The 22,397-nt window shown below is 40.9% G+C and overlaps 1 protein-coding gene across 1 annotated transcript; it reads left to right on the top strand.

The window, feature by feature from the left end:
- The first annotated feature begins 16,262 nt into the window (after nucleotides 1-16,262).
- Nucleotides 16,263-20,580, top strand: GBX2 (gastrulation brain homeobox 2). The gene is made up of 2 exons (XM_069733323.1): nucleotides 16,263-17,761; nucleotides 19,671-20,580. Exons 1-2 carry the CDS (start codon nucleotides 17,257-17,259, stop codon nucleotides 20,180-20,182), a joined length of 1,017 nt encoding a protein of 338 aa, XP_069589424.1. The 5' UTR covers nucleotides 16,263-17,256; the 3' UTR covers nucleotides 20,183-20,580.
- The last annotated feature ends 1,817 nt before the right edge of the window (nucleotides 20,581-22,397 follow it).

The raw sequence follows: 22,397 nt of genomic DNA, 5'->3' as shown, positions 1-22,397 counted from the left end.
GGATGACACAATGTCAAACATCTGTGCCAGGACATTGAAAACTCATTGCTGGGCTGCTATAACCACCCAACCTATATGACCAGCTTAGGGCACCCAGACAACTGCTCTTTTTTCTTTATCTTCTTTATCTGAGGCTAGCTATTTACTTTGATGAGTTAAAGGGAAAAGCTCAATTTGCCTAATTGTTGCTTGGAGCACATAGTTAAAAAGAGGGGATGTCTCCCTATTAGACAACTGCCCATGTTCACCCTTTCACCCTGTATCCCTCTACAGGTAGCTGGGATTTCCATATCTCCAATCTCCCTAACAATACAACCTCCTCGCTTGCCCAAAATAAAGACAGTTTATTTTCTCTTGCCTTTGAAGGCCTAATTAGGGGCAGATCAAATGATAGGGATCAAATATTCACCTTCTCACCTCAGACCTCCTACTGTATGGGATTATCTGCTTAGGACCACACTATCACTAGCAGTGCAGGAACAATAAGCTTTGGCAGGGCTCCCTGCAATTACAAACAAGCAGACAAACATTTGGATGGCTCTGATGATTACAGTGTCCTGTGAGTGACATGATGTGAAATTTATATTACGATAATCAGTGCAATACTGCATAGAAATGTAATATCAACAACATGAATTCATAATGTGTGCCGTGACTGTGAATTACCGCCGCATAACTAAAGTTCACTAATGACAGCGTATGCTAACATATGTCTGCACTAAGTAATGAACGGGATAATATAGAGAACGTGGCAGCTAAAATTAGCGTCTTAAGGTACCTTCACACATAACGATATCGTTGCTTTTTGTGACGTAGCAACGATATCGTTAAGGAAATCGTTATGTGTGACAGTGACCAACGATCAGGCTCCTGCTGGGAGATCGTTGGTCGCTGAACAAAGTCCAGAACTTTATTTCGTCGCTGGATCTCCCGTGGACATCGCTGGATCGGCGTGTGTGACACTGATCCAGCGATGTCTTCACTGGTAACCAGGGTAAACATCGGGTAACTAAGCGCAGGGCCGCGCTTAGTAACCCGATGTTTACCCTGGTTACCAGCGTAAAAGTAAAAAAAAAAAAACACTACATACTTACCTACCGCTGTCTGTCCCCGGCGCTGTGCTCTGCACTCCTCCTGTAGTGGCTGTGAGCGTCGGTCAGCCGGAAAGCAGAGCGGTGACGTCACCGCTCTGCTTTCCGGCCGCTGTGCTCACAGCCAGTACAGGAGGAGTGCAGAGAAGCTGAGCGCCGGGGACAGACAGCGGTAGGTAAGTATGTAGTGTTTGTTTTTTTTTACTTTTACGCTGGTAACCAGGGTAAACATCGGGTTACTAAGCGCGGCCCTGCGCTTAGTTACCCGATGTTTACCCTGGTTACCGGGGACTTCGGGATCGTTGGTCGCTGGAGAGCTGTCTGTGTGACAGCTCTCCAGCGACCAAACAGCGACGCTGCAGCGAACCGGATCGTTGTCGGTATCGCTGCAGCGTCGCTTAATGTGAAGGGGCCTTTAGGCTGTGTTCACATGTCCAGTAACCATCCTTTAGAACGGATCCAACAGCAATCCGCTTACAAAAAGTTGTGCAGACTCAACTTTTTTGTCCACCTGAAAAAAACTGATTTCAACTGGATCCTTTTTTTTAACCCCTTAGTGACCGAGCCAAATTTTTGAAATCTGACCAGTGTCACTTTATGTGGTAATAACTCTGCAACGCTTCAACAAATCCCAGTGATTTTGAGATTGTTTTTTCGTGACACATTATACTTTATGATAATGGTAAATTTAGTTCAACATTTTTTGTGTTTATTTATAAAAAATATCAAAAATTTGAGAAAAATGTAAAAAAATTAGCAATTTTCTAAATTTGACTGATTATCCCTTTAATCCAGATAATCATACAACAGCAAACCATTAATAAATAACATTTCCCACATGTCGGCTTTACATCAGGACCATTTGTAAAATGTTATTTTATTTTGTTAGCATTTTAGGAGGTTTAAAAATGTAGCAGCAATTTTTCATTTTTTCAAAGAAATTTACAAAATTTATTTTTTTAGGGACTTATCTATGTTTGAAGTGACTTTAGGGGTCCCATATATTGGGAAACCCACAAACGTGATACCATTTTAAAAACAGCACCCCTAAACATATTGAAAACTGCTGTCAGGTAGTTTATTAACCCTTCAGGTGCTTTACAGGAATTAATGCAAAGTGGTATAACAGAAATGAAAATGTGTATTTTTACCACCTAAATGTTGCTAACTTCTAAACAGATTACTACAGCCGTCAGACTCTAAGGCCACTATTTGGTCATGAATTGCCATGGCAAACATCAGGACAACAAAATCATGATCTGAGGGCACCAATTGGGACAAAGAAGAAGCCCCCACACTCTGTTAACCATTTATAATGATGTAGTCACTATTGACAGCAGCATCTAAGGGGTTAAACAGATTTAGATGGTGCAAATACTGATCGTGGCTGATACAGAAAGTTGTCAGCTATAGTGTACAACCGACAGATGCTAGATTGTCATCTGTATGGGGAGTCTATTCTCTTATATCTCAGGTCAGTTAAAAGACGTATTGGCGGTCATTAAGGGGTTAACACTGAAGTCTATGGAAAATGGATCAGTAAGGCTACTTTCACACTAGCGTTAACTGCAATCCGTCACAATGCGTCGTTTTGCAGAAAAAACGCATCCTGCAAAAGTGTTTGCAGGATGCGTTTTTTCTCCATTGACTAACATTACGCGACGCATTGCGACGGATTGCCACACGTCGCAACCGTCGCGCGACGGTTGCGCCGTTTTTCGGCCAACCGTCGGCCGCAAAAAACGTTCCATGTAACATTTTTTGCAGCCGACGGACCGTCTTTTCCGACCGCGCATGCGCGGCCGGAACTCCTCCCCCACCTCCCCGCACCTCACAATGGGGCAGCGGATGCGCTGAAAAGCAGCATCCGCTGCACCCGTTGTGCGGCGGAGGCAACGCTAGCGTCGGTAACCTCGGCCCGACGCACTGCGACGGGCCGGGCCCGACGCTAGTGTGAAAGAAGCCTTACTTAGCAATCTGTTTTCTCCCATGTGTAAAAAGATCCATTTTTTGCTTACTGGAGAAGGAAAAAAAGAAAATTTAAGAATATACTAATGGACGTGTGAACTTTCAAGCAATCATGTATTTGAAACTGATCTAAGATGCAAAAAAAACAAATCCTTTTCAAATAGGAGAAAAATGGATGGTTATTTAAGGGATCTGTTTTCCATAGGATTCAATGTTAAAAAAAAAAACGGATCAGGCTGAAATCAGTTTTTTCAAGTGGACAAAAAAGATGTGTCTGCACAACCATTTGCTGCTGGATCCGTTCTAACTGATGATTACTGGACATGTGAACATAGCTTAAGAATTGATTAGGAAAAGTCTATACCACCATTAAAGTTTTATTAAATTTATTTATTGTAAGTACTTCAGTTCCACTCTTTCATTTCTGAAAAAGTTGTCTAACAACTTAGGCTGCTTTCACACATCAGGTTTTTTCTTTCAGGCACAATCCGGCAGTTTCAGGCACAATCTGGATCCGGTTTTTTCTTATGCCGGATCCGTTTTTTTCCCATAGAGTTGTATTAGCACCGGATTGTGCCTGAAGGACATGCATTTCATCCGTTTTGTGCCGGCAACAAACGCATGGAACTGATGTGTGAATCAACGTTTCCGGCACCCAAATCCGTTTTTTACATATTGAGCATGCCCAGAAGCTTTGTTTGTTTTCGATTCTGGGATATCTCTCTCTCTCTCTCCCCCCCCCCCTTCAGGAAATAAAAAACCATGCGCAGTACAGAGAGCCGGATCCAGCTAAAAAACGGATCCGGTGCATCAGTTTTTCACAATTTACGCCGGATCCGTCCCGGATCCGTTTTTTACCAAATTTGCCGGACTTAGCCTGAAACCAAAAACCTGATGTGTGAAAGCAGCCTTAGAAGCCCTGTACTCAATAGACAGATGTCAGCCGATGGTTCAGATGGTCCTTATCTTTCCAGCTCCTCCATACACAGAAGCGCTCAATCTTCTGAATGCTCCTGTGTTTTCTACAAGAGAGCTTCTGCCAGATTCCTTTTGGGGCACCAAATTCGGACATGTTGAATCTCTAATTTACCCGTCATCATCTGTTGCAGGAGAGTCGAGTGCCCCTAAAAAGTACATTAGACTAATGGTATAGCCTGCCACTATTGTCAGAGTCTGACGACGTTAGGGTACCGTCACAGAGTGGCATTTTGATCGCTACGACGGTACGATCCGTGACGCTCCAGCATCGTAACAATATCGCTCCAGCGTCGTAGACTGCTGTCACACTTTGCAATGTACGACGCTGGAGCGATAATTTCATGACGTATGTGCGATGTAGAAGCCGTTGGTTACTATGCGCACATCGTATACGATATATGTTACACCATGCGATCATGCCGCCACAGCGGGACACTAGACGACGAAAGAAAGTTTCAAACGATCTGCTACGACGTACGATTCTCAGCGGGGTCCCTGATCGCAGGAGCGTGTCAGACATTGCGATATCGTAACTATATCGCTCGAACGTCACGAATCGTGCCGTCGTAGCGATCAAAATTGCACTGTGTGACGGTACCCTTAGACTCATGTAATAGTGGCCTTTAGTCAACTCTATCCAGTTTGGGATAGCATCACAACTGGACCACAACTGCACTATGAGGTCTGTCGCTGAGTCATTGATAGCAGCCAAACCTCCAGTGTTTCAGAGAAATAGTTAGGCTATGTGCACACGTTGCGGTTTTTACCGCGGAACCGCTGCGATTTTGATGCTGCGGGTCCGCAGCAGTTTCCATTGCGTTTACAGTAAACATGTAAACCAATGGGAAACCGCAAACCGCTGTGCACATGCTGCGGGAAAAACCGCGCAGAAACGCAGCGGTTTACAACCCGCAGCATGTCACTTCTTTGTGCAGAATCGCAGCGATTCTGCACACATAGAAATACATTGATCCGCTTACTTCCTGCATGGGGCTGTGCCCACCATGAGGGAAGTAAGCGGATAATGTGCGGGTGGTAGCCGGGGTGGAGGAGAGGAGACTCTCCTCCAGGCCCCGGGAACCATATTTGTGGTAAAAAAAAAAAAAGAATTAAAATAAAAAATAATGATATACTCACCTCTCAGCGCTGCACGCGGACGTCCGGTCTCAGGTTTGCTATGCGAGCAGGACCTGCGCTGACGTCGCGGTCACATGACCGTGACGTCACGAAGGTCCTTCTCGCACAGCATCTTTGGAACCGGACCGCCGCCTGCAGCGCCGAGGAGATCGGGACGTCAGAGGGTGAGTATAACCATTTTCATTTTTTTTTTTTTAACATTACTATTGATGCTGCATATGTATATAGTAAAACAGTGCAGGAGTAACCCGCAGCGGAAACCGCAAGACAAAGAGTGATAAATCTGCAGGGATAACCGCAGCGGTTTTGCCCTGCAGATTTATCAAATCCGCTGCGGGAGAACCCCAAGGGACCCGACCCTACGTGTGCACATAGCCTTAAGGTACCGTCACACTAAGCGACGCTGCAGCGATACCGACAACGATCCGGATCGCTGCAGCGTCGCTGTTTGGTCGCTGGAGAGCTGTCACACAGACAGCTCTCCAGCGCCCAACGATGCCGGTAACCAGGGTAAACATTGGGTTACTAAGCGCAGGGCCGCACTTAGTAACCCGATGTTTACCCTGGTTACCATCGTTAAAGTTAAAAAAACAAACGCTACATACTTACCTACTGCTGTCTGTCCTCGGCGCTCTGCTTCTCTGGTCTGGCTGTGAGCGCCGTCCAGCCGGAAAGCAGAGCCGTGACGTCACCGCTCTGCTTTCCGGCCGCTATGCTCACAGCCAGACCAGAGAAGCAGAGCGCCGGGGACAGACAGCAGTAGGTAATTATGTAGCGTTTGTTTTTTTTACTTTAACGATGGTAACCAGGGTAAACATCGGGTTACTAAGCGCGGCCCTGCGCTTAGTAACCCGATGTTTACCCTGGTTACCAGCTAAGACATCGGTGTCACACACGCCGATTCAGCGATGTCTGCGGGGAGTCCAGCGACGAAACAAAGTTCTGGACTTTCTTCCCCAACCAGCGACAGCACAGCAGGGGCCTGATCGCTGCTGCCTGTCACACTGGACGATATCGCTAGCCAGGACGCTGCAACGTCACGGATCGCTAGCGATATCGTCTAGTGTGACGGTACCTTTAGAAGATACGACCAGGGACCAAAGGCAGAGAGGAGGCTAGTCTGTTACCACCCCTAGCTGGCTTTTCCCAGTGCTTATGCAGTGGATTGACAGGTCTCTCGCTAAGTACACACATGTGTGGTGTGGGAAGAAGTACCTGTGGTGGCGCGGGGAGAAGCCAGCCAGAGGCTGCACCGGAGGGGTCTTTGTCCTGGCTATGGCACTCAACCATACCTTCAAACTATATTTACTTTTAAACACTGGAACATTTCAGAGAAAAACATACCCAACCACAATCGTGCCCATGGAATCGAATGACAGGTTCCCTTTCAGACTCTAGAAATGATAACGTAAGATTATCTATACTGGATACAGCTGTAGTAAACTCCAAGGTTTGGCCTCCATTTATTCAAAAAGGTTATGGTCCGCATCCCAGATGGTGGTGTTCAGTGGTAGGATGGCATTCCTTACCTGCAGTGAAGAAAATCTAGTTTATTGATCTGTCACCATGTCACGTTCAGGGCTACCACATTTTACAAGCTGGATAATGTTCTGGTCCTCCCAGCCCATAATCACGGCCTGTTAGGAGCAGTATTGTTTAGTCTCAACATCGTTCTTCTCATAGATCAATAAATAATATTTTCTTCGCTGCAGCTAGGGAGTGCTGTGGTCTTGGTATCTGTTTATTGTTATGCTGTAATGTCTATTGTTGTACAAATCCCCTCTATAATTGTAAAGCGCTGCGGAATATGTTGGCGCTATATAAATAAAATTATTATTATTATTATTGTTTTCCATTTGTGCAGCTGTCTGTTTTTTCAGTATGACTCTGGCAGGACACTAAAGCTTGAACTGAAGCCGTAGATTTCTATGGGATTACTCACATCCATCTGGAACATGATTTGTTGCACTGGAGTTGTCCTAAATCTGGTTCCAAAAAAGGTTTCAGCTGTACACAGATTAGGCACAAAATAGCTAATAATAATAATTTTATTTATATAGCGCCAACATATTCCGCAGCACTTTACAGTTAAGCGGGACATGTACAGACATGACAAATTAACACAAAGCTCAACAGTTACAGAAACAGTGGGGGCCCTACTCACAAGCTTACAATCTATAAAGAAATATGGGGATACAATAAATAAAACGTGCTTATCATGTACAGTCCAGACATCATTATAATAAATAGCTTGTTTCAAATAATGCTGCATGATCCGGTCATTAGCCAATAACTGTCTAAGCGCAGGTACAAAGTGCTACTGAGTGCATGGAGGAAGTAGAGAAAGATGAATAGGAGGGACCAGATTTTGAGGAAAATTTAGGAAGAGGGAATGGGAGAGAGTTAGATTAGTGACGTGGGATGATAGGCCTGTCTGAACAGATGTGTTTTAGTCGGATCATCTGGGATAGTGCTTTCCAGAAAACTCGTGCAGCACAAGAGAAATCTTGGAGACGGAGATGTGAGGTTCGGATTATGGAGTACAATTGTGCTCAAAATTTTACATACCCAGGCATAATTTTTGCTTTCTTGCCCTTTTTTCAGAAAATATGAATGATAACACCAAAACTTTTTCTCCACTCATGGTTAGTGGTTGAGGGAAGTCATTTATTGTCAAACTACCGTGTTTTCTCTTTTTAAATCATAATAACAACCCAAAACATCTAACTGACCCTAATTAAACGTTCACATACCCTATTTCGCAATACCGTGTATTGCCCCCTGTAACATCAATGACAGCTTGACGTCTTTTGTGGTACTTGTGGGTGAGGTTCTTTATTTTCTCAGATGGTAAAGCTGCCAACTCTTCTTGGCAAAAAGCCTCCAGTTCCCGTAAATTCCTGGGCTTTCTAACATGAACTGTGCGCTTGAGATCTCCCCAGAGTAGCTCAATGATATTGATGTCAGAAGACTGAGATGGCCACTCCAGAACCTTCACTTTGTTCTGCTGTAGCCAATGACAGGTCGATTTGGCCTTGTGTTTTGGATCGTTGTCATGTTGGAACGTCCAAGTGCATCCCATGCGCAGCTTCCGGGCTGATGAGTGCAAATTTGCCTCCGGTATTTGCTGATAACGTGTTGCATTCATCTTTCCTTCAACTTTGACCAAGTTTCCAGTGCCTTTGTAGCTCACACATCCCCAAAACATCAGCGATCAACCTATGTGCTTTACAGTAGGAATGGGGTTCCTTTCTTCATAGGCCTTATTGACCTCGCTCCAAATGTAACGTTTATGGCTGTGGACAAAAAGTTCAATTTTGGTCTCATCACTCCAAATTACCTTGTTCCAGAAGTTTTGAGACTTGTCTCTGTGCTGTTTTGTGTATTGTAGGCGAGATACTTTGTGCCATTAGCGCAGTAATGGCTTTCTTCTGGCGAATTGACCATGCAGCCCATTTTTCTTCAAGTGCCTTCTTATTGTGCTCTTGAAACAGACACACCGCTAGTTTTCAGAGTCCTGTATTTCAGCTGATGTTATTTGTGGGTTTTTCTTTGCATCCCTAACAATTTTCCTGGCAGTTGTGGATGACATTTTTGTTGGTCTACCTGACCGTGGTTTTGTTTATACGGAGCCCCTGATTTTCCATTTGTTAATCACAGTTTGAACGTTGCTGACTGGCATTATCAATTCCTTGGATATCTTTTTGTATCCCTTTCCTGTTTTGTGCAGTTCAACTACCTTTTCCCGTAGATCCATTGACAATTCTTTTGCTTACCCCATGACTCACAATCCAGAAATCCAGTGTGCTGCCTTATTTGTTTGACTGGTCACAATCCAGAAACGTCAGTGGCTGGATGAAAGATGCAAGAGTCTGTCTGGATCCCAGAAGCTCACTCAGCTTTTATGCACACACACTGATTACAAGCAAGCAGTTCACAGGTGAGGATGTTACCTTTAGTAGCCATTCAAACCCATTTGTGTCAACTTCTGTGCATGTTATCAAGACAAAATCACCAGGGTTTGTGAACTTTTAATCAGGGTCATTTGGATGTTTTGGGTTGTCGTTATGATTTAGAAAGAGAAAACACAGTAGCTTGACAATAAATGGCTTCACCCAACCACTAACCATGAGTGGAGAAAAAGCTTTGGTGTTATCATTCATATTCACTGAAAAAAGGGCAAGGAAGCAAACATTCTGCCAGGGTATGTAAACTTTTGAGCACAACTGTATGTTAATCTTAGATCAGTTGCAGAACGGAGAGCACGAGAAGGGTGATGATAGACAAAAATGAGGGAGGAGATGTGTGATAGTGAGCTTTGTGGATGAGAGTGATAAGTTTCTATTGTTTTCTGTAACAAATGGGCAACCAGTGCAATGACTTGCACAGGATAGAAGCATCAGAGTAGGGGCTGGACAGAAATTTGACCCTGGCTGGACACAACTCATACAGTGGGGCAAAAAAGTATTTAGTCAGTCAGCAATAGTGCAAGTTCCACCACTTAAAAAGATGAGAGGCGTCTGTAATTTACATCATAGGTAGACCTCAACTATGGGAGACAAACTGAGAAAAAAAAATCCAGAAAATCACATTGTCTGTTTTTTTAACAATTTATTTGCATATTATGGTGGAAAATAAGTATTTGGTCAGAAACAAAATTTCATCTCAATACTTTGTAATATATCCTTTGTTGGCAATGACAGAGGTCAAACGTTTTCTGTAAGTCTTCACAAGGTTGCCACACACTGTTGTTGGTATGTTGGCCCATTCCTCCATGCAGATCTCCTCTAGAGCAGTGATGTTTTTGGCTTTTCGCTTGGCAACACGGACTTTCAACTCCCTCCAAAGGTTTTCTATAGGGTTGAGATCTGGAGACTGGCTAGGCCACTCCAGGACCTTGAAATGCTACTTACGAAGCCACCCCTTCGTTGCCCTGACGGTGTGCTTTGGATCATTGTAATGTTGAAAGACCCAGCCACGTTTCATCTTCAATGCCCTTGCTGATGGAAGGAGGTTTGCACTCAAAATCTCACGATACATGGCCCCATTCATTCTTTCATGTACCCGGATCAGTCGTCCTGGCCCCTTTGCAGAGAAACAGCCCCAAAGCATGATGTTTCCACCACCATGCTTTACAGTAGGTATGGTGTTTGATGGATGCAACTCAGTATTCTTTTTCCTCCAAACACGACAAGTTGTGTTTCTACCAAACAGTTCCAGTTTGGTTTCATCAGACCATAGGACATTCTCCCAAAACTCCTCTGGATCATCCAAATGCTCTCTAGCAAACTTCAGACGGGCCCGGACATGTACTGGCTTAAGCAGTGGGACACGTCTGGCACTGCAGGATCTGAGTCCATGGTTGCGTAGTGTGTTACTTATGGTAGGCCTTGTTACATTGGTCCCAGCTCTCTGCAGTTCATTCACTAGGTCCCCCCGCGTGGTTCTGGGATTTTTGCTCACCGTTCTTGTGATCATTCTGACCCCACGGGGTGGGACTTTGCGTGGAGCCCCAGATCGAGGGAGATTATCAGTGGTCTTGTATGTCTTCCATTTTCTAATTATTGCTCCCACTGTTGATTTCTTCACTCCAAGCTGGTTGGCTATTGCAGATTCAGTCTTCCCAGCCTGGTGCAGGGCTACAATTTTGTTTCTGGTGTCCTTTGACAGCTCTTTGGTCTTCATCATAGTGGAGTTTGGAGTCAGACTGTTTGAGGGTGTGCACAGGTGTCTTTTTATACTGATAACAAGTTTAAACAGGTGCCATTACTACAGGTAATGAGTGGAGGAAAGAGGAGACTCTTAAAGAAGAAGTTACAGGTCTGTGAGAGCCAGAAATCTTGATTGTTTGTTTCTGACCAAATACTTATTTTCCACCATAATATGCAAATAAATTGTTAAAAAAACAGACAATGTGATTTTCTGGATTTTTTTTTCTCAGTTTGTCTCCCATAGTTGAGGTCTACCTATGATGTAAATTACAGACGCCTCTCATCTTTTTAAGTGGTGGAACTTGCACTATTGCTGACTGACTAAATACTTTTTTGCCCCACTGTATATGGCAACCCAGTCCAAGCTATAAGAAGTATTAGGTTTGTAGAAGTTTTCAGATTGTAAATGGTCCTATTCACAAGTAGCATGCAGAGTTCTTCAAAATGATATGGATTTGAAAAATAAAGTATATTAGAGAGTTGTATAACTTTTTATTATATAGTTGTAAAGCTACATTTCCAGAATTACATATATACAGCGACAACTTTCTGAAGTTGAAAAGCCATTCAAATCATTCCAGATAAAAACGTATCTTACATTAAAAATTAACATGGCTAATAAATTAGATTTTTTTTTTCTTCTCATTCAGAAGCAGTGGCCTTGTTACTATTTTACAAGGAATTTGAAGTGCATCCTACTACAAAATACACATAAAAAACGCTTTAAATACTTTTTGAATAATTTGTATTGATTTTATTGGGAAAACACAGATCTAGCGCACATGGTGCTTTTTGTTTGTTTGTTTTTTTCATGTGCTGTTTTGAAAATCAGCATTAAAAAATAAATAAAAAAGATGATTCAAAAAGTATTTGAAGCTGTTTTTCATGTGGATTTTAGAGCAGAGTCCACTTCAAAATCCTCATGAAAAACTCTGTGTCACATGCCACAGATTTGTTTCAGGAATTTCTGAAAATCATTTCCATAAATCTGGGTGGGATTTTTCGGTAGGCAAATGCAATGATTTCTCCAAGCCCCATTCAGTAAATGAAATAGTAACAAAAATTTCAGCAACAAATCTGCCACAAATGAATTAACCATTAGAACACCTCATTACGCAATAGTGTCAATCAAGTAAGAAATGTTAAACAAGAATTAATCAGTGCTGTACAGGGAACTTCACTCTTGTTACAGGAATTATATCAATGATGAAGTTTATTTCCACTTGTGCCAGGAATAACAATATTAGTCCACACTGGTTGTAAGGGACTGGGCTGGACTCTTCCCCCTCCCACTCCATCTATTTAGAGAGACAGTAAGGTGGGCATCTCTAGCTCAATTATTCACCATGCTCCCACCCCTGCTATTAGCACTGGGACAAGTGACATGGGAAGCTGAGCCCGGAACATATTGATTAACCCTGGGCTGTGTCACAGCAGCGGTTTATCGCCTATCTATTCACAGTCCCAACGGATATTGTCCAGGTTCTGGGGGTGCAGAGAGTTAACAGTAAGAAACCAGGAGAATAAATAATCACACTCAAGAGTTAATAGAATGTTCTAATGAAAACTTCACCCAGAACTATTAATCTTCAGGATTAAGAATTTTCAATACTAATTTTCCATAAGGAATACAACTGCATGTCCCCAAAATAACAGTAAATTATAAAATGCAACTAAACAGAGTGATATATTGAAACTTTATCTCAGGTACATGCAGTTCTGGTGACCCCTAGAATGTTGACATATAAGTGAAGGATATCGTCAGATCTTTTTTAGCCTTTCATTTTAGGATTGGTATTGTGTATTAGTTGCACTTATATATTGGCAAGTTTTACATTCAATGCACATTGCAACTTGTCACTGTAAGATAAGACATCAGTTCCTCCAGCAGTAGGTGGCTCCTCTGTTGGTAACTCATCCTGGCATGTCTGGGGTGTCCATGAAGGTCCCAAACCTCTGTGTGATGCCCAGCTTCTATAATGTTACTTATCCTGTGGAGAGTCATTTACAAGTACTTGATCTCTCCTATTGCTCAATTCTGCTCATTATTTATTGGCCTTCAAATTGTTCCTAGTCTTTTGACATCCAATTTACAAGTTTGGGGACTGTTTTGTCCTCCCTATTGTCCTGTAGAAAGAATCTGTGTTGGGGATGCTTTGAAAAGCCAAACATGAGAGTTTAGGCAATGAAAGGGGACAGGGCTGGGGGGCTTTTGATTCCTGCGGGAGAGTCAATAGTTACTTTACATAATTGCAGGAGAGTTTCAAAGCCACAATCACAGGGATCCCCCTTCTCCTCCAGAAGTCTATTGGGGGCTTTCAGCCCCGTATAAAGAGGGATGAATACTCCCTGGCAAAAAGATGGAGCTTTCATGTTTTTGCAAGTTGCAAATTGCTGTGTCCAGATGGGGAAAGGACACAAACCCCCTTTTGTTGTCCCCAAGGAATAAGGGAGGGTGACTCTCACCCCACCTCACTGGAACACTTCCCCAATGTTTGGCAATGGTAGGACTGAGCGAGCAAACAGAATAAATGGCCGTAAATAAATAGGGGAAGGAGGGGACCTGCAGCCATAGACCTCCTTACAAGGAGTGGGGACAAAAGCACAGAGTGGTCGGGCTGATCGGTGGGGTTTGGGCTGAGGAAAGTAGGACAGCTTGTAATGAGTTGGGACTGGACTGAATTATCTAATGGAGATCCAGCTACCCCTGGGAGCCCCTAATACATAAACATAGGGCATAGACTGCAGACAGAAGCCATCAGCAGGAGTGACAGGCAGCAGTCACCTCCTGACAGCACAAGCCAGGATGACACCCATGATAATATGTGATAAGGTCTGCTCCATCCACCAGGATCCAAACACTGGAGACAGCCTGTAGAATGGCACATCATCCTCACAGGGCATTATCTGTGGACTTCCATAGACTGCAGGGTGATCTGCTGTATTATCTACACTCAGTGACAAATATAACTTTACTACAGCAGAGTGACTGATTATTTAGTAAAAAATAAATAATAAATGGAAAAAAACAGAATAAGCTACATACACAGTGGAAAGTGGGAACAGTGAGTATGGGGAAACAACATATAAGTCTCATATTTTATATTATTATATAATACAACATATAACATTTTATATAATAGATTGAGAGATGGACACAATGTCAATTGCTATATATATATATATATATATATATATATATATATATATATATATATATATATAGCCATTTACTAGTCTACCTACAATTGTGATATAAAAATTAATACATATGTTGAAAATAATTTGTAAACTTCTAAATAATGAGAAGAATAACAGTATGGTTACAAAGAAGACAGGGAGGTAGACAGTAGACAGATATAGAAAGAACCAAAGAGAGATCTAGAGAAAGAAAAAAGAAAAAGAAAGAAAGAAAGAAAGAAAGAAAGAAAGAAAGAAAGAAAGAAAGAAAGAAAAACAAAGAAAGGAAAAATGTGTCCTATAAGCCTATCACATGGCTCATATATTCGCTTACTGTCCGCTCGGACAGGTGTATTCTGCTGGAGTCAGGAGATTAAGTCCATTCTGACAATAAAAGGGATAATTCAGCTCGTAGTTGGTCAGTAATAAGTACAGATTATTCGTTATACAATCATGCTCCAGATACTATAGATAATGCACACAGCAATGAACGTATAATATAGAAGAGGATATAAATAAGTGACACTGGATTCCCGACTGTCACAGTAAAGCAACATGCAGAATAATAACCAACATGTAAAATGTAGCACAACAAATCTTACCTGTACCGTGCTAAAATCTGGTCGTAAGTATGAAACTGAGTTTGAAAGCTGCATGTCTGATATATATATACACATATACAGAAGGATAATAAATATATGGGTATTCTATTTTACTTTCTGATATCCTTTCATTCCGTTTTTTTTCTATTTCATCCACAAAAAAAGTATGATATATAGATAGATGATAGATAGCTAGATAGATAGATAATAAATAGATAGATAGATAATAAATAGATAGATGGATAGATAGATAGATAGATAATAAATAGATAGATAGATAATAAATAGATAGATGGATAGATAGATAGATAGATAGATAGATAGATAGATAGATAGATAGATAGATAGATAGATAGATAGATAGATGATAGATAAATAATAGATTGGTATGTGATGGATGATAGATAGATGATAGATAGATAGATAGATAGATAGATAGATAGATGATAGATAGATAGATATATAGATGATAGATAGATAGATAGATGATAGATAGATAGATAGATAGATAGATAGATAGATAGATGATAGATAGATAGATAGATAGATAGATAGATAGATAGATAGATAGATGATAGATAGATGATAGATAAATAATAGATTGGTATGTGATGGATGATAGATAGATAGATAGATAGATAGATAGATAGATAGATGATAGATAGATAGATAGATAGATAGATAGATAGATAGATAGATAGATGATAGATAGATAGATAGATAGATAGATAGATAGATAGATAGATAGATAGATAGATAGATGATAGATGATAGATAGATAGATGATAGATAAATAATAGATTGGTATGTGATGGATGATAGATAGATAGATAGATAGATAGATGATAGATAGATAGATAGATAGATAGATAGATAGATAGATAGATAGATAGATGATAGATAGATAGATAGATGATTGATAGATAGATAGATAGATAGATAGATAGATAGATAGATAGATAGATGATAGATAGATAGATAGATAGATTGATAGATAGATAGATAGATAGATAGATGATAGATAGATAGATAGATAGATAGATAGATAGATAGATAGATAGATACATTACATGTGGGATTCCTTTGCTGCACACATCTCCATACATTCTAATGGGATCGATGCCGAAAATTAATTATGTCCCTAATATAAGTGCGTTGTGTAGTTTCTATCTGATCAATGTAAAATAAAATCGATGTTACAAATAGTAAATAGACTGTAATAAAAGCAGAGCCGAGCACACAGCGTTCACTCCGGGCCCCGCAGCCTCCCTGTGCACGGTGCAGACGCTCACGCTTGTGTCTATGATGCAGGCTGCTCACGCTTGTGTCTATGGAGCAGACACCGTGGATTTGCTCCCTGCACTCACACAGGCTTCTCCTGCCCTGGACACACCGGCGGCAGGGTCGGGGGGCCCGCGGTGCCCTACTCGGGGACATATCTGGGATTGCACTTTATCCTGACACTCTGTGAGGGGTGTGAGATGGGTGAGGTCTGGGGACACCGCCAGCCAATCACAATACAAGAACAGGCCCATGTGACCGAGGGAAGGTTCTAAAATGTAGCAATATGTGAATGGAAAATAGGAACACAGTTTGTATCTGCTGAGACCGGAGAGAGAGGAGACTACAGCAGACAGGTCACCTGGAGATCTGACACCCTGAAGACGAGGGGGATCCATCCTACAGAGGGGGACACCATCGTTACACACAGCACACAGAGGGGAGGAGGAGGAGGAGGATCCAGGTCACTCAGGGAACCATTGTGAACTCTACTCCATACACCTGACACTCCAGAAGAGGACATCGGACGTAAGGAGGACAGAAGTATCAGAAGACAAAGAGAAGACTCCACATACAACAAGGGAGAGCAAAAGACAGAGTCATACTGGAAAGAGACGCTAAATAGAAGAGACCACAAGGAGAGGAAACCTATAGAAAGCGCCCAAGTGTCATATTGTCAAGAAGCATCACCCACACAGAACACATAGCATCAAGAAGTGTCACCTCCACCACACAAGAACCTGAGCTGATGACCATAGGGTTCTCCAGAACAAGAACCTGAGCTGATGACCATAGGGTTCTCCAGAACAAGAACCTGAGCTGATGACCATAGGGTTGTCCAGAACAAGAACCTGAGCTGATGACCATAGGGTTGTCCAGAGCAGGAACCTGAGCTGATGACCATTGGGTCCTCCAGGACAAGAACCTAAGCTGATGACCATAGCCTCTTATAGGGTCCTCCAGGCCAAGAACCTGAGCTGGTGACCATAGCTTCCTATAGGATCCTCCAATACAAGAACCTGAGCTGATAACCATAGCTTCCTATAGGATCCTCCAAGACAAGAACCTGAGCTTAGGAGCTGTGTCCTCCTGCAGGGTCCTCTAGGGGCAAAAACCTGAGCTGATGACCATAGCATAGGAGCTGTGCCTTCCAGGACTCTGCTCCTTCTAGAACTTTGGGAATTGTGTACTGGAAGCTATGAGAGGCTGAGGACATCTCTCTGCCGAGACCCTACATCGCTCCTGTGCCCTTTATTTAGGGTATATACCAGTTCCTTTCTTACCTCCGATTGACTTCCAGTAGCTTATATGAGTGCAGCTTTCCAGCCTCCTCTCATGATGATGCAGCGTCCCCTGGGCAGCAGTACAGCTTTCAGCATAGACTCTCTGATAGGGAGCCCACCACAGCCAAGTCCTGGGCACTTTGTCTATACAGGATATCCTATGTTCATGCCATACAGGCCTGTAGTGCTGCCACCACCACCCCCTCCACCTCCAACACTGTCCCAGGCCACTCTGCAGCCAACCCTTCCCTCCAGTCATCCTCATCACCAGATTCCCAGCCTGCCCAGTGGCTTCTGTTCCAGCCTGGCACAGGGCATGGCCCTCACTTCCACACTTATGGCGACTTTGCCAGGCAGTTTCTCAGCCTCAGCTCAGCACCAAGAGGCAGCCAGGAAGTTTGGAGTTCAAAGTCTGCAAGGAGGATTCGACAAAAACGATGGGAGCCAGTCAGATGGAGAAGACACTAGTAAAACCTATCTCACCAAAGACGGGACATTACTGCCTTTCACTGCTTCAGAAAGCGTTTTAGGTAAGTGCCAAACCTGGGGTCCTAACAGCTATATAGAGCCAAATATTTGGAGGTCACAATACACAAAGGCAGAAAGTTTTATATTCCATATATTAAATATATTTGATGCAGGCAGGTGCACACGATGCTGAATAACTACTAGTTGTCTCAATTAATTAGTAACAGTATCAACAGAAATTAATAAAAATACATGTTAAATGCATAATACTGCTCCACAAACTTTAATTTGCAAAGCGATTTTTTAGGGGGGAAAAAAATGAAACATTTGGATAATATGAAATGTAATAGTGAACGTCAATCTGCAACATTTATAATGTGATTTATTTAAAAAAAAAGGGAAATAGAAAATGCCACCTTTGTGATTAGTTGATAAAACGCACAACAAAAATAATGAAATCGTGTTCAATTGGAACTGCCTGAAAAACAAAAAAATTCTATAAAGTGAAGTGTGAACTTAATATGAACAGCAATGATTCACAAGAAACATTACCATATAATTACAACGGGATTAATTTACCCAAAATATCAGAGACATTCTGTGATTGCAGATCGGCAGCTACAAGCGGAATGCCTTGTTCCATGTTATCCAGAAGTGGAATTATTTGTACTTCGCTTATAGATATGTGACATAGAGATAGTAATATTAGCGTGAACGAAATCCACGATCTCAGGAGGCAAATACGGGAGAAAAATGGAAACTGTATAACGGCAAGAAACAGGATCGTCCTGCTATATCCTACAGGATTCCTCCGCTATCATCATTTTAATTAATTTAATTATCTTTTTTAATTTATTAATATAGAATGGACTCAAAGAATATATATATATATATATATATATATATGTATATATATATATATATATATATATATATATATATATATACACACACACATATAAATTACATAGATATAGAGAGATAGTTTATATATATACCAACATACACACAATTGGTATATTAATATATAGAGCAGGTAGCTGCAATAATTCAATAAATACATGGACACTGTAAATGTATGGAGATGAAGGATAGTGATTGACATATACATAGGTAGATATATAGATAATAGAGAGATAGATAGGTCATTTCAGATGACAAACATGATGAAACATGTACAAAATTAATTATAGAAACAAAGATAGATAGATAGATAGATAGATAGATAGATAGATACATAGTAGAAAGATAGATAAAATATTAAAATAACCTGAGAAAGGTTCATACCTCAGAACCGAAACGTTGCCAGTGTGGGCTAATAAACCATTGCCATATTGCTTGGTGTGCTGCCTCCATTTGTTACTTCTTAGATAGACAGATGATAGATAGATAGATAGATAGATAGATAGATAGACAAATAGATAGATATATAGATAGATAGATAGATAGATAGATAGATATGGGATAGATAGACAGATGATAGATAGATAGATACATAGATAGATATATAGATAATAGATAGATATGGGATAGATATATAGATAGATATATAGATAGATAGATAGACAAATAGATAGATATATAGATAGATAGATAGATAGATAGATAGATAGATAGATAGATAGAAAGATATGGGATAGATAGACAGATGATAGATAGATAGATAAATAGATAGATATATAGATAATAGATAGATATGGGATAGATAGATAGATATGGGATAGATAGATAGATAGATAGATAGATAAATAGATAGATAGATAATAGATAGATAGATGATAGATAGATAGATAGATAGATAGATAGATAGATGGTCAGGTGATTTCAGATGACACATTTTTGGCGATATGATACACTGTCGTTTCTGTTTTCTACATAGAAACATAGTTAATGTTGGTTCTAGAAAGTTTCTTTCTGTTATTCTGTGATTGCTTGTGGATATGTAATTTGGGCTCCATGTCCTCTCTGCAGGTGCTGTCCGGGGTCAGGGGAAGGAAGACTCTGCTAAGGATGATGAGGTGAAAGGGAAGGAAGACTCCTACCTGATGGACAGTGACCTGGACTACAGTTCAGATGATAACATCTCTTGCCAGACGACCCACAAAGAAGAAGACACCCCAGAAGAAAGTCCCCAAAATCCCAACCCCTCCAGTAACAGCACTTCTACCGGGAAGAACAGGCGAAGGAGAACGGCCTTCACCAGCGAGCAGCTCCTGGAGTTGGAGAAGGAGTTCCACTGTAAGAAGTACCTGTCCCTCACCGAGCGCTCCCAGATCGCACATGCCCTCAAACTCAGCGAGGTCCAGGTGAAAATATGGTTCCAGAACCGCAGGGCCAAGTGGAAGAGGGTCAAGGCTGGGAATGCAAATTCCAAGACCGGGGAGCCCTCCAGAAACCCCAAAATCGTGGTACCCATCCCAGTTCATGTCAGCAGGTTCGCTATAAGGAGCCAACACCAGCAGCTGGAGCAGGCTAGACCCTGAACTGTAAGCTCCAGTCTCCCAGCAGACCATAGACTGCAGCAGGTTGGTGGTGGTGCCCATAACTCCGTGTATCCTGACATGCCAACCACTTACTATTTATTATGATGAGAGCAGGAGAACTGTGTGGACCTCATCACAGGGTTGGGTCTCCTGATCTTGGACATTTAGCCAAGTCCAGGCCATTTGGGACAAAACTTCTCTGGCTCCTGTGTTTTTTAGAGGGACTCCAGTCCCTGTTTGGATAAACTGACCTTCTGGTTTAGCTCTTTTGAGCTTCAGATTATGTTGTGATTAATTTATTCAGTGTCTCATACTTCTCTTTAAGTTATGATGAATTTCAACAAAAAAAAGTCTTGTGAAACCTAAAATGTCACTAATAAATAATCCCACTCCGGCCATGCAGTCTGGGAGATGTGGGGTCATTTCATATAGGTCCTGGCTAATCCCCTCTGAGACTCATTTTGTCAAATCTGATCTGTGTGATGATGTGGAGGGGGGTATCTGTGTGGGATTTAATAGAGCCGGACATGTGGGGTCTGTTGGACAAGAAATAAATGAATGTACTTTTTTTTTTCTCAGAGAATATTTAATTGCAGAAGGTTAGAAGTGTCATCATCTGTGCAGTCAATGTGTCTGGGTAAAGGGTGGGTGGTGGTGGGACCACAAATGAGGCAAGTGTCCAGGACTCAGGGTTGTGTGGTTGGAAAAAGAAAGAGAGAGAAGATTTTTATTCTGAACAGAGGAAGAGTAATAATTGTCACAAAGTGACCGGCAGATCAGACCATCAGCAGCTCTTTGGATGTTGATGCCTGGGATCTCTCAGGTTATTTGTGGCTACTGTACAAAGTGAGATGGGATCCCAGCAAGAAGCAGGAAGGGTCAGCTCTTCTGTGTCACTTCATGCCAGTGCTTGGATGTGCTGGTAACCAGCTGAATGGCAGATAAAGGCAGGACACATTCAACTCTGTTTTATTAACATGTTGTAGGGGGGATTTTCTTCTTATCATACACTGATTCTGCAGGGATTCCTCCCTTCATTGGGTTTTATTTTATAAAATTAAATACCTGGATTGGAAGCAAAATTATATCAATCCAAAAATCTACAGAATATAGCAGCTGCGAGCTCTTGAAAAATCCTACACCGTATATATGTATATATATATATATATATATATATATATATATATATATTCATGGATGTATTTATATATATATATATATATATATAGGTTTATATGGATAGTTTATATATACAGGTATATATATAAATATAAATAAACCTATATAAGTGTATGTATATATGTATCACTGAGAATATGGTGTTTGTTATAGACATGAGTGAAATATGGATTAAATCACATCCACACAAGAGCTTTGTATAGAAACATTTACCAATACATACATAAAGCAGGTACATGTAGGTTCAGCGATTAGAAATATGGAGCAGACCAAGGCTGTTAACACCCACTTAATATAAATTATTCACATGGGAAATCATACACACAATGCTATATAATTAGATACCAGATAAGTACATGTGTAGGTATGTACACATTACAGCAAATGATTTATACAGCTATAATAATAGGTTACCATCAACGTCAAAATATTAATTACTCTATGTGCAGCCCTTAGCTCCATTTTGTAGATGTTCTGGTGTTCCAAGGCAAATTTTTTTATAAATCGTGTTATAGCTAATGCCTGAAATTTGTACAATGTTAGAGATAGATTTCAGGTATTAGATTATCCTGGTGCATGTTAATATTATAACTTTGATTTATCGCTGTTATTTATTATTTATTTATTCTTTTGCAAAGGAAAGTGGCCAAACTTCAATTGCAGATAACTGGTAATTTTTTAGCATTGTAAGGAAATCCATAGAAAGTACTTTCTAATTATTAATATATATGTTTTTTCATTTAATATGTGTTATCATTTCTGAGAAAAGGTAAAGTATCTCATAGTATGTCGCATTACAATTTATGTCGCATCAGAAACTTAATTTCCAAAACTTTTTTTCAGAAAAATATAAAAAATATTGAAGTTATCCTTAGCAGTGGTAGACACATTGGATATATATATATATATATATATATATATATATATATATATATATATATATATATATATATATACAAAATATATATATATATAATATCTCGGTATATATATATATATATATATATATATACCGAGATATTATATATACACATAT

Source organism: Ranitomeya imitator, chromosome 7 (assembly GCF_032444005.1).
Source record: "Ranitomeya imitator isolate aRanImi1 chromosome 7, aRanImi1.pri, whole genome shotgun sequence".
NCBI lineage: Eukaryota > Metazoa > Chordata > Amphibia > Anura > Dendrobatidae > Ranitomeya > Ranitomeya imitator.
Note: the sequence above shows the minus strand (reverse complement) of the source record. Positions and strands in the feature narration are given on the sequence as shown.